The 16,164-nt window shown below is 42.9% G+C and overlaps 1 protein-coding gene across 1 annotated transcript; it reads right to left on the bottom strand.

Annotated features, from left to right (window-relative positions):
* Nucleotides 1–270: 270 nt before the first annotated feature.
* On the bottom strand, nucleotides 271–14,905 carry CHRNA1 (cholinergic receptor nicotinic alpha 1 subunit). Its single transcript, XM_033111421.1, has 9 exons — nucleotides 14,816–14,905; nucleotides 9,241–9,386; nucleotides 9,084–9,128; nucleotides 7,907–8,016; nucleotides 5,725–5,920; nucleotides 5,004–5,241; nucleotides 2,340–2,563; nucleotides 978–1,217; nucleotides 271–652 (listed from the first exon to the last, which is right to left on the bottom strand). Exons 1-9 carry the CDS (start codon nucleotides 14,856–14,858, stop codon nucleotides 521–523), a joined length of 1,374 nt encoding a protein of 457 aa, XP_032967312.1. The 5' UTR covers nucleotides 14,859–14,905; the 3' UTR covers nucleotides 271–520.
* Between the last annotated feature and the right edge of the window lie 1,259 nt (nucleotides 14,906–16,164).

Genomic DNA, 16,164 nt, shown 5'->3' with positions numbered 1-16,164 from the left:
CATGGGTTTTTCATGCAGTTTGCACTTTGGTGGCCATTCTGGAACTTACCTGTTGCCTTTCTACTGCTTCTTTGCACTCTGAATCAAATGCTTTAACTTTTGGGTACTGGTATGTGGAGCTTTCTTAGTAGGTACAAAACTGGCTTTTAAGCAAAGGATACATTCTTTCCTTAAAAATTAAAAATAAACAAACCAACAGAAAACCTCAGTTATTCTGGGCAAAACTCTTCCAGATGCCATTGGAAATGAACACTTCTTGCAGCGATCCCATTTCATTTACTGAAAAGGGTCCACTCTCCAGGCGCCAGGCAGACAGAGCAGGATCAAAGGGAGAAGCATTGTGAAAACACTTTGAGGCCATAACCTTATGTAAATGCAAATTATTCCCGTTAATCATAATACAGAAAATTCAATGTTTGTTAAGCGAGCTTGTATCCATGTAGACGAATCTTCCTGTCTTCCCACCTTTCTCTGCTCTGCCTGGGGTTGGGGCAGCCCTAAGGTCAGCTCCACTTTCTGCTCATCCTTGCTGACTTAATTCAATGAGCCGACCTGCAAACACAGCCAGGGTTCCGATGACGCAGACGAGCATGAAGACGCCAAGGAGAATGTGGTCCATCACCATTGCAACATACTTCCATTCCTCGGCCGCCTGGGAGAGAGCAAAGCATTAGGATTTCCTTAAAGGTGGTCATTTGACAACAGTGATCAAACTGTGCACTGTCTACAGCCCATTCGGTTTGTGCATCTCAAAGACCTCAACGCCCCTTGGCTGGCATCATGCTCTTTATTTTCTGAATAGATTATTCACAATGTGATGTCTTACTCAGGTGGCCTCGAGGCGGTCACCAAGACACATGTTAGGTCAGTAGCTCCCTCTTAATGCTAACCTACCCATCAAGCCAAATCCTTCCTTTTGCATGCGAGCATTTGATCATTTACACCTGAAGGTGTGGGTTTCAAGGCACAAAGCTTACGTTATTGGACTCCTGGTCTGACTTCATGGTCTCTGCGATGTATTTGACGCCCTCGATTGCACTTTTCACCTCAGGGTGTTTGATCAAGGGAGAGTGGAAGCCTGTGGGTGGAGGCCCCGGCTTCCCAGAAATGTCAGAAATATCGATGTCTTCTGTAAAAATCTTTTTGTCTTGTTTTTCTCTGGATGGTCTTTTCATTGTGGAGAAGAACATGACATTTGGGATAGTGTCGATAAAAACCTAACATAAAAAAAAAAAACATTTATGAGAAGAATTGCCAGCATCAAACTCTGACTTTGAATTAACAGTGTGACTTAGGCAGGTCATTCAGCTTCTCTGGGCCTTAACCTCTTTGTCCTTAAAATAAAAGAACTATACTAGATTTTCCCAAAGATTCCTTCGTACATACCCTGCGGCCAATCAAATTACTCTGGTTGAGTGATGCTTCTGTCATGTGAGGAGTTCGCCACTGGAGGGAGCCTGTGCGCCGCTATCGAACTCAAAAGAAACCCATGAAGCTTAAGCTTCTAATTCCCTTGTAAGTAGCAGCTTCTTCAAAGCCTTGTGTTCTCATGATCATATGGTTCAAGAAAGGGCCCCTTGGGCTAAAAAATATAAGGTTCCGGCCCCACAAAACAGACTGTTTTCTTCCGTTTCTTCTTTCTGAAGAAATGCAACATAGGTGTTGCCAGGAGTCACTTAACAGTTTTTATAGAAACAGGGACTGTTTCTCATCTAAAAAGAATACAAGCAGTAGTTTCTCTGTGGATTCATGACAAATCTTTTGCGTTTTGCACACAAGACCTTGGTTGTTGGTGTCTCTGTGAAGTTTTATCAAAAAACTGACACATTTAAAATGTTAACACATTTTAACTTTCAATAATGTAAATATTGGAGACCGAGTTCCTCACTAAAACTTACTTTTGGACAATCTCTCATCCAACCCCCCTCCACCTCCAGCCCTTATTCTCAGCAGATGATTCTACCAGCAAAAAATAAGCAACCTATTCACAACCTGGAAGACATACAAACAGAACTCTCAAGATTTCACACAATTTGAATAAAAAGACAGTGATTTATTTATTCTCTCTAATCAAAGAGATTCTTTAAGCTTAAATTAGGAGTGCGCTCTGTTAATTCTGTTTTTCTTCTCTCTCTGAGGAGGCTACACGAGTTATTTATCCTTAGAAAGAGGCCCAAGGACGGTCCTACCCCAAACCCCCTACAGCCCAGACAGGACTTGCAGTTCTAACCACCTACAAGAGTTAGCCAGAATTCCTCTGGCCACACGGAAGGGGAGACCGACAGAGGTCAAGAGAATGGCTGCCCTGGGCAGAGTTTGCAGGGGCCTCCCTCACTCACCTTCCGCACCCACTCTGGCATGACGTGGGTGCTGGGGGAGCGGTGGTGCGTGTTGATGACGATGACAGTGATGATGATGGATGCGATGACAAACACCATGGTGAACAGCATGTATTTCCCAATCAAGGGCACAGCACTCGAGGTGGAAGGGATCAGCTCCACGATGACCAGCAGGAACACAGTTAAGGACAACAGGACAGAGATGCTCAGAGTCATCTTCTCTCCTGGACAACATGAAGAAGTACAACCTACCTGTGATGGGCTGAAATGTTACTCCCCCCATATTTGTACGTTGAAGTCCTAAGCCCAGCACATCTGTGACTGTATTTGGAGGTAGGGCCGTGAAAGAAGTAATTAAATTAAAATGAGGTCTTTGAGTGGGCCCTCATCCAATATGACTGGTGTCTTTATAAGAAGAGAAGATTAGGACACAGTAGCACACAGAGAGGAAAGACCATGTGAGGACACAGGGAGACGACCGTCATCTGTAAGCCAAGGAGAGAGGCCTCAGAGAAAACCAACCTTGCCAATACCTTGATCTAAGACTTCCAGCTTTTAGAAATGTGAGATGATAAATTTCTGTTTTTCAAGCTACCTAGTCTGTGTACTTTGTTATGGCAGCCTTTGCAGAACTGAGACACGACCAAAACCCAAGGGTGAGAAGAACGTGACAGGCATTTCTCAAAGCATCATTCTGAGGAAATTTCAGGGACAGAATTTCCTGTGAGACCTTTGCACCTTAACTCTGCTGACAATGGCAAGTGGCAGGCATTTCCCTTAGACGCTGCCATGCAGGGGATGTCTACTTCATCTCATGCCCCAGAATTCCATTTCTTGGTGGAGCCCAGGGAGCCTGCCCAGCTAGGTTGCAAGTGAGATCCTGAGTGACAATTTTTCCGTTTGCAGAAGAATGTTATAAACCTCACAGAACTGAACAGAAGCCTGACCTACTTGTTGCTCAGCAGATGGACGGGCAGCCCAGAAATACATGTATAATTTTTCTCATGATGGAAGCAAGCTGCAAGACCCAAACTGAGAAAAGGACATCAATGATTTCACGCCATTTACTTTCTCACTTTCATCTAAGGGGATGATTTATTTTTTCTTGTTTTTTTTTTTTTTTTTCTTTTCATATTAAGGTACCCGAGCATCGCCTGCCCCCACCTCTTTTCTCCAGGCCCTGTAATTTCAGGGTGAACAATTCCCTGTGGGAGTCTTGGTGAGGCAAGTATGGCAAACAAGAAAGGCAGGGGCTGAATGGGATGTTTTTGTGGTGACTGACCACCTTAGATGCACTACAGAGCTTTGGGAGGGACTTCCTTTGGGCTGTTCTGGCTGTTTGTGTCATATGAAACCCTTGAGTTGCCCTACTTTCTAGTATGGAGCTTTTCCCTGTACTTCCAGATGATTCCATATGCTAGGAGTATATACAGGACACAGAGCGGATGCAAACAAGAAATTATCAATTCTACCTGTGCATAGCATTCTACCAAGTGGGGAGGAAAGTCTTTAAAAGTGAAAAAGAAGACAGAATTATAAATATGAAATATTGATCAAGTTACATCAAATTTCTTCATTAATAGTAGTGATAATAATAATACCTAACACTTATCAAGCAGTCTCACTATTCTAAATGCTTTACAAGCATAAATCATTTAACATTCATAGAAACTGTGATTAGTTTCCATCTTGCTCTGACTAGTGTTTTCTCTCTTCACTTAAAGAAGCTTCATTTGATTAGAAAGTTGAACAAATATTTGAGTTTGTGATCATTTGTTTAAAAACAAGTATAATCACTAGAAAAAACATCCTGTGGGGATGAATTCTGCCTTACTCTCTGCTGTATACTTGCTACATAACAGTTGTTCAACAAATACTATAAGTTGAATGAGTAAATACATAATCTTTTTTTTCCTTGTTGGAAAGTTGAATTTAGATTTTCGTGAGTTTTCCTTTTTATTATTTTGATGAAATTGTTTCCTGTCATAAGTTTGAGGACTGTCTGTACCATCTTTTTTTCTTCCCTATTTTTTCTGCCATAAATTATATATATATATATATGCCCTTTTCCTCCTTTCTGTACATTGTTGTTTGGTGAAATTATGTCACAGATGTGATTAGTCAGTAGGAGGTAAGTTGTTTGAGCTGATATGTGAGAAAGAATTGCTACTTGGGAAGTATGGGCTTGTCTATAACGATGCTTCCATCTGGAAAACAGACAGGCAAGAGCTATTTTCAAGTGGCTATTAGTGAGCAAAAGAGGCAAGACCTAGGTTAGTATAGAGCACGTGACTGCATAGGGGAAGTGGCCTGAGGAGTGTCTGTGATCCCCGCCTCACCCAGCACACTTCTGGGCACACAGAAGTTATTCAACAAATAGGTATTGGTGGTTATTCACGTTAACTAGACTGAGCTATGTCTATGCATCTTCAGGTTGCATTCAGTTCTCTGCCTGCCCCATAGTCTCCTCCAGCTGTGAGCTCCCTCCACAGTGACTTTCACCACTGCACATGGCCACTCAGTAAATGCATCCTCCCAGCGATGATGCTTTGGGACTGTCTGCCTGTATTGGTTTATTAGCCCATAATTATTTGTGGCTTATCCCAAAACAGCAGCATGAGATCTATCAGTATCAGCAGCAGCCGCCATTGCAACTGCACGCACCTGAGTCTGTGGGCAGGTAGAACACCAGGCCAGTTAAGAAGGAGAAGAGCAGACAGGGAATGATGACGTTGACAATGAAGTAGAGGGGCAGGCGTTGCATGACAAAGTGGTAGGTGATGTCCAGGTAGGGGGTGGAGGGGCAGCAGGCGTAGAACACCCAGTGCTTCCAGCCCCGGGACTCCTTGATCACCCATTCCCCACTCTCCATGAAGTTGCTCAGGTCTGGCTGGTCGCTTTCCTGAGAAGATGAAATGACACTTTGAAAACCTAGTCACGTCACCCTGAAAGGGGACAGCGTTTCAGAATCAACTGTGACAAGGCAACCGATTCCAGTACTGTTACATATCCACTTCCATTTTGGGGTCTTAGGCTCCTTTCCTAAAATAAGGGGGTGGGGGTTATTGGGAGTCTCCATGAGGCTACACATTCACGTCACCTGGGAGCTTCAAAACATATTAGTGCCTTAGCTCCCACCCTATACTGATTAAATCTGAAGTCTCGGTTCTGAGCCTGGGAATAGGGAATTCATTGAAGCTCCCGAGTGGTTCTTACGTGCAGCACATCAAGAACCTTACCAATCAATTGAGAACCATCAAACTAGATGACCCCCAGAGTTCTAACTGGTGCTGACAGCCCAGCCTGTGATTATGAAGAGGCAGAGCTGCAGAGCTGACTCACACTTTTCCTGAATTCAACCTCAACACGTGAGGTCACCAGTTACCTGGTTGATGGCCACCACAGAGCCATCGTAGGTCCATGTGCCCAACTTCATGCTACAGTTCTGTTCGTCAAAGGGAAAGTGGGTGACGATGATCTCACAGTAGCTTTTAAAGATGGCCGGAGGTGTCCACGTGATGTGGCCAGTGTAGTCCAGCAGCACTTTCGTGAACTTGACAATTGCAAAGTCACCATCTGCACTACAATGGGATAAAAGAGGAGACAGCTGTTAATTATTCAGGTGCTAATTATAGACACTTTCCGAGAGGCAGTGTGTCTTCTTATCTATGTCAATAGTTCCCAAATTTGTCTGATGATAAGAATCACCGGGGTGCTTATTAAAATGTAGATTCCTGAGCATCATCTAAGCACTGAATCAAATTACCTGGGGAAGAACCTGGGGATCTACCGTTTTAAAGAAATAACAGGTAACACGGAGCCACTGCATCTCAATTTTTTTCTTTCCAGTTCTTAGAAGGTATTTGTAATATTAATCTCCATCTACCCCCGCCCTGATATACTTTGAAAGTTAACTGGGGGGAAAAACCCAGGAATTTTGAATAAAAGCCGGTCCAGTGGCTCATTTCTGTGCCAAGCAGGTTAAGGACGGGAACTATTTAGAACTCAGTGGGGTGGGATCACAAACTCAGATGCCTCCAGGGCCAGGCAGGTGAGGAAAGAGTGAGGAATGAGGCTGTGGTAACGAGAGAGCCTCTCTCTCCTCTAAGGAAGGCTCACTCAGCTCAGCGCGTGGTGTCCCGATGGGAGCAAAGGCGCAACGTTGCCAGATATTTGGATTTTTTTTCCTTGGAAGCTGGAAATCTGGATGTTTTTAATCCAAATTTTCTACATTTTTGAAAGCTGGATTTTTCTAGAGAGGTTACATATCCAGATTTTAATGTGATGTCTTCAAATTTACAAATATTGGCAGTAATATCTTGTTTAAAAAAATCCAACATGGTAGATATTACAAATAACAAAAGGCCAGTTCTGCAGGCCTTTTTAGGTGGGCAGTAGTCTACTTGTCCTGCAAACAGGCTGTGTCCCAGGCCTTGGCCCAGAGCAGGGCATAGGCGTCCGACAGGTGGGTGTGGTCTGCCTCTGTGGGCTTTCAGGGACGTCTAGCATATATTGGTGTCTCACTTTGTAAACCAAGAGATTTTTCTCTCCATTGGTTTTTCCTTGGGATGGAAGTGGGGCTCTATCCAGAAAACTATGCAACTTTGGACCTTCCCAAAGAGCAGAGGGCCACAGGATCATCTAAATCTCTCTCTATAGGCAGGTAAAACTGGGTTCTCTCCCCACTAGAATGTTCCTGAACAAGCTTGTCAAAAGGACCAGAGGATTTTAATCGCTTCCCTCAGATTCTTAATGAAAGAGAAACTTGCCAACACAAGATACTCTGCTCTATCAACATAATTATCTGAAAAGTTTACACAATTGGATAATTTGGCTCAGGCTTAAATCTCAGGTATAATTGGAAAATATGTAGTAGAAAATCAAAGTAGGGGAGGATCAGCCGTAAGGGGTATCGTTTCCATTCAGTAGCCCTTGCTGCCTCCCCAGGTACAGCCTGCGCACCCCAAACACATGCTGTCTGATGTCAGGCCACAAATCCTCTTGGCCAGTGTCAAATGCTCTTGCCTGGAAAAGATGTGCTTTGAAATGAACGTTCCCTGACAAATGAAGGGCGTATCATAATGAGCATGTCATTAAAGCAGTGTCCTGAATCCCATTATAATTTCACAACATGCAGTCTGTCACGGAGCCCACGGATGGGCTACATCGGCTTCCCAGGCCACCAGTAGTGCGGCGTCTTGGGATGCCATGAGGATGAACCCTGGGAGGTTCAGACCTACTGGTAGGAAGGACATTTAATTCCAAGGAACTCAATTATAGGAAGTTTGGGTTCCTTGGATAGTTGCCATATACCCTCCAGGAGCTCTCAGGGTTTAAATGTCCCCCACCCCTCAGCCCTGATTCAATTTGGCTCTGATAATTGTTTCTATTCATACCAGGAGACACCATATGGCATCCCTAGCGTGTCGATTGAGCTCTTGGCTTTTAAGTGTTGTTTAATGTGAACCATGGTGAGAAGCATACTGAGATGGGTGGCCCTTCGTTAGGGCTCTTGGGCTCCCCCTGTCCCAGGAATGTCCCCGCCCCATCCTGTCTTGTTTGCTTACTTGTTATAGAGAACAAGGTCTGGGCGCCAGATTTTTTCAGAGGGAATGTGAATTTTTTTCACTCCGCCATAGTCGTCTGGATTCCATTTTAGGTTGTAATCCACCCATTGCTAGAAATTAAGACATTTAGCTAATTAAAAAGCTAAACACATTTTTAAAACAGTCTAGGGTTATCAAGAGCTCTGATGGGTGTGGTAATTCAAATAGTGACAGAAACTGTGCTCCAGTGAGAAAGGTTTGATTCAGAATTCAGTTTTCACTTTAGTAAACAATACCGTCAAACACTTGCACGGCACCTACTTATACAGGCACACTTCTAAGCATTTTAGCAACATTCAGCATTTAGTCCTCACAACAAACCTGTGACGTAGGGTGATTATTGACCCCATTTTGCAGTTGGGAAAACAAAGGTACCCAAGTCACTGGGTGGTGGCAGATCTATCACGTCACACTGCCCACTCCAGGAAAGAAGAATGGCCCTAGTAGGAACATTTGCCTCAAGCAGGCAACAACATTTAAAATAAGAATTATATTTTTTCCTACGTTGTAAAAGTAAGCTTTGCTCAACGCAGCAAATTTGGATAATGTTATTGATTGACTTATGGTCTCCCTCAAATTCATATGTCGAGGTCCTAACCCCCAGTACCTCAGAATGTGACTTTATTTGGAGATAGGGTCTTTACAGAGGTAATTAAGTTAAAATGAGTCATTAAGGTAGGCCCTAATCCAATATGACTGGTGTCCTTATAAGAAGGGGACATTTAAAGACAGATACACATTCAGGAAAAATGCCACGTGAATGTGAAGATGGCCAACTATAAGTAAAGGAGAGAGGCCTGGAGCAGACTCTCCCTCACAGCCCTCAGAGGGAACGCATTCTGCCGACACTTGGATTTTGGACTTTTGGCCTCAACAACTGTGAGGCAATAAATTTCTGTCGTTTGAGCCACCCAGTTTGTGGCTTTGTGATGGCAGCCCTAGCAAACTAACACAGAAAAAGCATGAAGTGAAAAACAAACACACACCAACAAATATGATCCATAACCCCACTACCCCACAATATTTGCTTTCAACATTTTGGTGTATATCCCTGTTAACCAAATTGATTTCCTCTGGGCCAAGGTTAAATTTCAGGGTTAATGCAAACAACATAAATGCAATTATCTAGTGGAATTACCTGTTTCAGTCGAACATTGGTTGTCACGATCTGATTCACTTCATCCTAAAAAAAGACAAGACGCCATGTTTAGGGGGCAGAGAAGGTAGCTGAGGGGAGGATGCTCCCCGGAGAGGGGTGTGGGTGCTACGGGGAGCCTGGAGCACCCTGAGCTCACCACGCTGATGAGCTGGATCAGTTGCAAGCCCACGGTGACCTCCACTGCCTGGCGGTGATCTTCCACTGGCCGCACCACCCTGTTGTAGTCTTTAAATAGCTTTTCCACCAAACGGGTCTCATGTTCAGAGCCCAGGACGAGGCCAGCTGAGGGAACAAATGACACACAGGCTGTCAGATTCTGCTCCTTACCTCCACATACACCACCACAAGGAACTGAGGCATGACCAGCTAATGGAAGGCAATCAGGACCCCTTTTTGAAGGGCTCCCAAAGGCAGCTATTATGGCCTTAAGTTCCTTTCCAAGTACAGCTGCTGGTGTGGTCCCTTCTCAGTGGAGAGTGCCAGATTTCAAGACACTTGTATTTTGGACAGATGACATTCCCTAATACCGCCTCCGGCTGAATCAAGTTTGCTAGGAACATGTACACATGAGAAGAAAGGTCCACACAAAAGCTCATCTTAGTATTTCGGAGTCAGGTCATGGTGTAATGAAATCTAGGGTTGGCTGGCCTCAGATGCTAGAAACAGCCAAAAATTGATGCTGGTTTATACCCAGGAGGATGGCCATAGTTAGCAAAATTGAAAATGACAAACATTGGTGAGGCTGTGGAGAAACCGGAACCCTTATATACTGCTGATGAGAATGTAAAATGGTACAGCCAAACAGTTTTGTGGTTTCTCATAAAAGTTATACACAGCGTTACCGTATGACCTACCAGTTCCACTCCTGGATATATCCCAAAAGAATTGTTCATGCAAAAACTTGCACCTGAATGTTCATAGCAGTACTACATATAATAGCTAAAAGATAGAAACAACCCAGGTGTCCATCCACAGATAAGTGGATGAATAAATTGTGGTATAACCATGCAGTAGAATATTATTCAGCCATAAAAAGGAGTGAAGCATTGGCCCATGCTACAACATGGTGAACCTTGGAAACATTATGCTAAGTGAAAGAAATCAGATACAAAAGGGCACATATTGTATGAATCTATTTGTATGAAACACCCAGAATATGTAAATCCACAGAGCAGATTCGTGGTTACAAGGGACTGGGGGGAAAGGATAATGGGGGCTGACTGCTAATGGGTACAGGGTTTCTTTTTGGGGTGATGAAAAGTTCTGGAACTAGATAGTGGTGGTGGTTGCAAAACATTGTGAATGTGCTTAATGTCTCTAAATTTTTCATTTTAAAATGGTAATGTGATGTCTTTTACCATGGTAAATTTTATGTCATGTATTTTACATAGTTTAAAAAATATCACTGCTGGTGGGTACATGTCCCAGTTAAGTTGTTAAGACACAGTGAAGACCATATGTTTTGCTGACTTGGGTTTGGGGCTCCTTTTTAGAGCATGAGTGATTCCAAGGAATCTTTATTACATTTTCCTTCAGGATGAAGAGCAATGTCATCTAATACTCTTGGAGCCCACAGCCCTTTTACATGTCAGTGTTATGTGGTCCTCAGCTGAGGCCGGTGAGGCAGGCAGGCAGGCATTCTTACCTGAGATTCTGACAACATGACTTGTCCAAGGTCATGCAGCTAGGGCAGAGTTCCGAAGAGAGCCCTGTCGTTCTGGCCATTCTGCACTGTGCTCCTGCACTAGCTTAACATTATGAGTGTGTTGTGGCCTCTCCTGGAAACTGCACAACTGCATGTACTACGTTTCCTATGAGAAAAAGTGTTCCAGATTCCAAGTGCTTTATGAAGGATCTTTGTAACGCAAGCCTTATGTGGATTGGGGATTGCCTGGTCAGGGTTGGGAGAGGAAGCAGGCACATGCTCCATTTGTCCTGATTCATGTAACCAGAGCTCCTCTTTCCTCAGGTTATTGCTGAAAGCCCCATACCTTCTCCATGAGCCAAGAAAACTTTAAAAATTGAATGAGTGAGACGCTTTCTTTTTTTCCCAGTAGTGTTAACCTATTGCCTCTAAGCCAGGTTATTGTTTTTCTTTATTACTTTTCTCCTTTGATTCTAAGTTTGTAGAGTTTGTCAACAAATAATTATTCAATAAAAAGTAATTACTTTTTCTATTTTTATTAATAAAAATAATAACTGACATATCCGACTTGTTATGTGCCACTCTTCTGCACACTTTATATACAGAGGGTGCCAAAAAATGTATATACATTATTAAAAAGGAAAAAACTGTATTAAAATTGTAATAATATATACCGATAACAAAAGATGAGTACGAGTCACATGTATACATTTTTTTGGCACCCCTGGTATACTAACTCTTTCAACCCACAACTGGGTATGCATGGTAGGTACTGTTATTGTCCTTATTTTACAATAAATGAGGAATAAATACAAAAGATGAGGAAATTGAGGCACAGAGAGGTTAAGTGACTTGCCCAGATTTCATAAGTGTTGGAGCCAGGATTCAAACCTAGAGCCCAAATCCTCAGCCATTATTTCTCATCCAGAACTTTGGATCAGCTTGAAACAACCATTGTTGTACAATAAGTTGAAACCTTTGCATCCCCCCAAAGGTGTGCATTAATTAGTCAGTAAAGCTTTATTAAAGGCCCTGTATTTGTATTATCTTATAGAATCCTTCTAGCAGTCCTTAGATTTACCTAAGGTAAATCTTTACCCCAGAAAAAACTGAGGTTCGAACAGTGGAGCAACGTATTTGTGGTTCCCAGCTAGTTAGAGGCGGGATTGTAAATGAGGCCAGTCTGACACCAGGGCTTCTTTACCTCCACCCTAAAGGGTCATTTTCATTTGGACTTTGAAACTTTCAGTGTAGCTGAAATCTCTTCATTATGATCTCCCTGGATACTGTGTAGGGAACCCCTCACTAGCCTGCCTGTTTATTTCTAGTTTGCCATGTTTTCTGAAACCAAAAGGGTCCATGCAGAGCTTTCACATGACATCTCCCTGAAACCACCTGCGTTCAAGGAGCCTTCATAGGAGGCCGTCGTCCAAATGCCCGGTATTTGCGGTCACCTCGAGCCATTGGGACTGGCAATCCTCTGTCCTCCACTCCTGTCTGTCCCAGATCCCACCCAGCCCACAGTGGAAGGGGACTGTCACCGGTCACTGAGTGACTTGGCCACTGGGCTTGAAGCGATTGCTTTGGCATTTCCTTGGCTGCTTATTTTCAAAGGAATTGTTTATTCCAGTTTGACAGGAAGAACATACTAGAAAGCAACAGATAGAGCAGATGGTCAGCATTGTGTAATAGGAAAACTATGCAGGCCAGCGCTATGCTCCACCGGGGAGACGAGAGGCCTGGGAGACAGGAACGGCTGGCATCCAGTGACCTCACTTCCTCCTCTTCCACCCTTGCCAGTAACAAGGGGCCTTGCTCCTTCCGTAATGAATTTCTCAGGAATTTCCAAGGAGGTCTCCATTTCTTACATTGGGTTCCCTAGTGTTCTTTCCTTTTTTCCTCATCAAAAGAGGATAGAGTGATAGAAAACATACAGGACTTGAGGTCAGAAGTCTGTGATTCTGTTCCCAATTCCAACATGGTCTGGAGAATTGGGGCAGTTCTTCAATGAATCACAGTAATATGTTCTCAAAAAGGCAGGGTATAAATTTATAACTATACAGACAAACAAATAAATAATGTCAAAGTCTCCCTTTTCAGCAAGATCATCTTGGCAATCCTTATTCAGATGGTGGTAACATTGATTCATTCATCAAATATTTTTTTGTGCAGCTACTGTATGCAAAGCATTGTTTTAAGAGCTTTGAGATCTTCAAAGGTGAATCTGACACAAATCCTGTCTTCCTACCCTCATGGAGATTGACATTTGTCATTTACATAAATAACTGTGAACAGGTTGGAAAGTAATATGCCTTAAGAGAAACGGCAATGAAGTACTTGGGATTCCTGAGACGGGAGAGAGAAGGTTGTCATGAAAAATGCTATGTAAATAGAAGAGAGATCATTATGTGTTAAGCTAACACAGGAAAAAATGTCCCTGATATGAATGAGAATTTTGCCTACAAAGGACTGATTCTAAGTAGGGGAACTCAGCCACAGTTTCAAAGTGTTTTTTTTTTTTATACCATATTGGTCAAATTTGTATTTTTATGCCTGCTGGGTTGGGCAAAAGGAATTCTGTGCTATATTAGTCACCTTGGGTAATTCTTATTTCAGCTTGGTGCTGTGTTACCTTGCTACCTTTGGCAACTTCAGGCTATGTTTCCTGACTGTGCACATAACAAATGGAATCTCCAGCTGATCACATTCCAAGATTTATAAATTAAGTGATTTTGGGCCGGTCAGTTCACGTCTTTCTTTTCCTATAATAAAAATTTGAAGATGTTGGACTGCCTCATCTAGCTCTAATTTTCTGTGAATTATCCATGTGAATTGATACCAGCAAACTCTAGGTGTGATCTAAATATGTATCACATACTTTTCAAAATAGCTAAACATGCATTTTTGGAGGTCTTTGGTGTCCTAAGAGATCTCGTATGGATTTTCATATGTAAGCATATCACAGGAATTTTCGTTGAATATAGTGTTTGCCAACACACACACACACACACACACACACACACACACACACACCCCATCACACACACACACAGAGCACCACCACCACCATCACTAAATTATATTCTGTGGGATTTGGTTGAATTAGGTCCCAATCCCACAGAATATAATTTATCTGAATTTATTAGAGTTTAGGTTATTTCCTTCAACTCTGCTGTTGAAAAGCATTAATAATAAAGTTCTTTACATTTTTTGCCCAGAAGGCCTGTGTTTGTCAGAGCAATATTAGAGAAGAGAAATCACAGAATGTCAGCCACCTTATGTCTCTGTTGAGATGATATCACCAGTAAACTTTTACATGAAGCAATCAGCAAATGTCTGTTTTCCTCTACCGGAAGTTTGGGATTCAGGATAGCGTTTCAGCTGCTGTGTTGTGACACATTCCAGAGCTGAATACAGGTCAAGGACTGTGTAAGGTTTTATGGTTTCAGTTCAAACCCAAACCTACGTATAGTAATGTCCTTTTATAAAAAAATAGGCAAAAATGCATTCATATAAACTTTTTTTTTAAGTTCAGAAGTTTAAAAAGTTACAAAATATTTCACCTCTATGGAGAGAATTTATTTACAATTATGAATACTTTTCTCTCTCCGGCACATGGACCTGTCAATCAATTCTCTTCATTATCAGAATTCTCCAGGAGCAATAAAAGGACTTGTTAAACATACTGCTTGTGATTATAAGTCATCACTCTAACAACTCTGTAGTTGTCAACAACTCTATAGTTGTTCAAATATGAAAGCAGCTCCAGGATGACAGAAGTGGTGCTGAATCTAAGCGTGTGGGTAGGTCGGATGCCAGGCACTGAGGGAGGGAGAGACCCGCATGTCCACTTTGTCGCCTTTGGCCAGACAGCTCCTATTTTCATTTGATAACACAAACTAAACTTTATCCACAAACCCAATCAAGCTAACATCCATGAGAAACTGATAGAGCAGTTTCAGGCTGTGGAAGCTTGCTATTCTGTGTTCCCATCAAAGAAGCAAGACTGGTTTGGGGGCTTCTAGTGCTTCAGCCTCGGAGGAGAGCCCCCCACCCCGATGCTTACCTGAGCAGAGAGCAAGGAGCAGGAGGCACCGCCAGGACTCCATGGGTTGTGGGCGCTGGTGAGGACTGGTAGCAGACTGCTGACTTGTGCTGCTCGCCGGCACTCTGGCTGGATACTTTGGCTGCTAGAGGGTTTGGAAATTGAGTTGGCTTGGTGGAGCTATTGTTTTACACCACCTGTTTGTGGCAGTGACAGCTGGGCTGCCGAGAGCCCTGGAGCCCAGGGAGTTGCTGAGGGCCTTACTTTACCACAGGGTGCCTCACTTTACACAGTTGCTATATATCCTTGACAAGTTGAACTGCATTGTGTTTTAAATGTACCATGAGTCAGGTCTTAATAAAAAAATCTCAGAGTAGGGAAAGACTTATTTTGAATGGTGAGCAACCCTCTCCCTTTTGTGAAAACCAGAGCTGCATCTCTGTGGATTGATTTGATTAAGGTCACTTGGTCTGAGTAGATAGTCAGCTGGGTATGTAAGACACTGGTCATCCGGAATCACAGAAGTCCACATTCTGCACACAAGAAAATTCATTGGCTCGGGTTCACTCTAGACTGAGAGTGCACGGGGTTTTTGTGACAGAATAAATTTGAGAAGCGTGTGGTTGGTACTGAATCTGCTGCTGGAGAGTTCTAGGCTTGATTGAATTTGTTTTTTAACAAAGATGGCTTCTTCATAGAATTGGTTTTAGTGGCTTCCAGAGTGGCTGTTCCAACCCATCTCTGTATCAGGCAATACTTATCCTACGGTGGGTCATTCACTGGAGCAAACTGCCCACATCCCACGTACTGTTATTCAAGTGAAGAGTAATTAATGGGAAAGTGTCCCCATGCACATACATAGTTGTTCAGGTTACTATTTCCTTCCATCCAATCCTTTCTCTGCCTTCTCTCACTAAGGAAAGAAAAGAGCAGAGTGGTGCAACTTTTCAATTTCTTTGTTAAAAAAAGAATCCAAAAAGCCAGTAGTTACTAGTAATGGCTAAGCCTGCAAAGTACTTTTACCAAAACGAGGAAGGAAGCAGTTATGTGGATGCCCTGCCTGTGCTTTCTTTGCTTCCTTCCCAAATTGAATCAGATGAGGAAGATCAAGGACAGTCCAAGGACAGCATCCTGACAACTCCCCATTTCAGTGAGTCCAAACAAATAATTAGAGAAAAGGCTTGGAGGGTAGAGGAGAGAGTTGAAAGTTCACCTTGTTTATGTCTTTTCTGTTTAAATAGTGGGAGACCAGCTAACTCTCCACTAAAAAATTGGTTGAATCCCTTCACATAGCATAGCACTCTGACTGCCTAACCAGGAACTATACCCCACCTCACCCCTCTTGCATCTAGATGGAGTCATGTGCCTGA

The sequence above is a fragment of the Rhinolophus ferrumequinum genome, chromosome 8 (assembly GCF_004115265.2).
Source record: "Rhinolophus ferrumequinum isolate MPI-CBG mRhiFer1 chromosome 8, mRhiFer1_v1.p, whole genome shotgun sequence".
Lineage (NCBI taxonomy): Eukaryota > Metazoa > Chordata > Mammalia > Chiroptera > Rhinolophidae > Rhinolophus > Rhinolophus ferrumequinum.
Note: the sequence above shows the minus strand (reverse complement) of the source record. Positions and strands in the feature narration are given on the sequence as shown.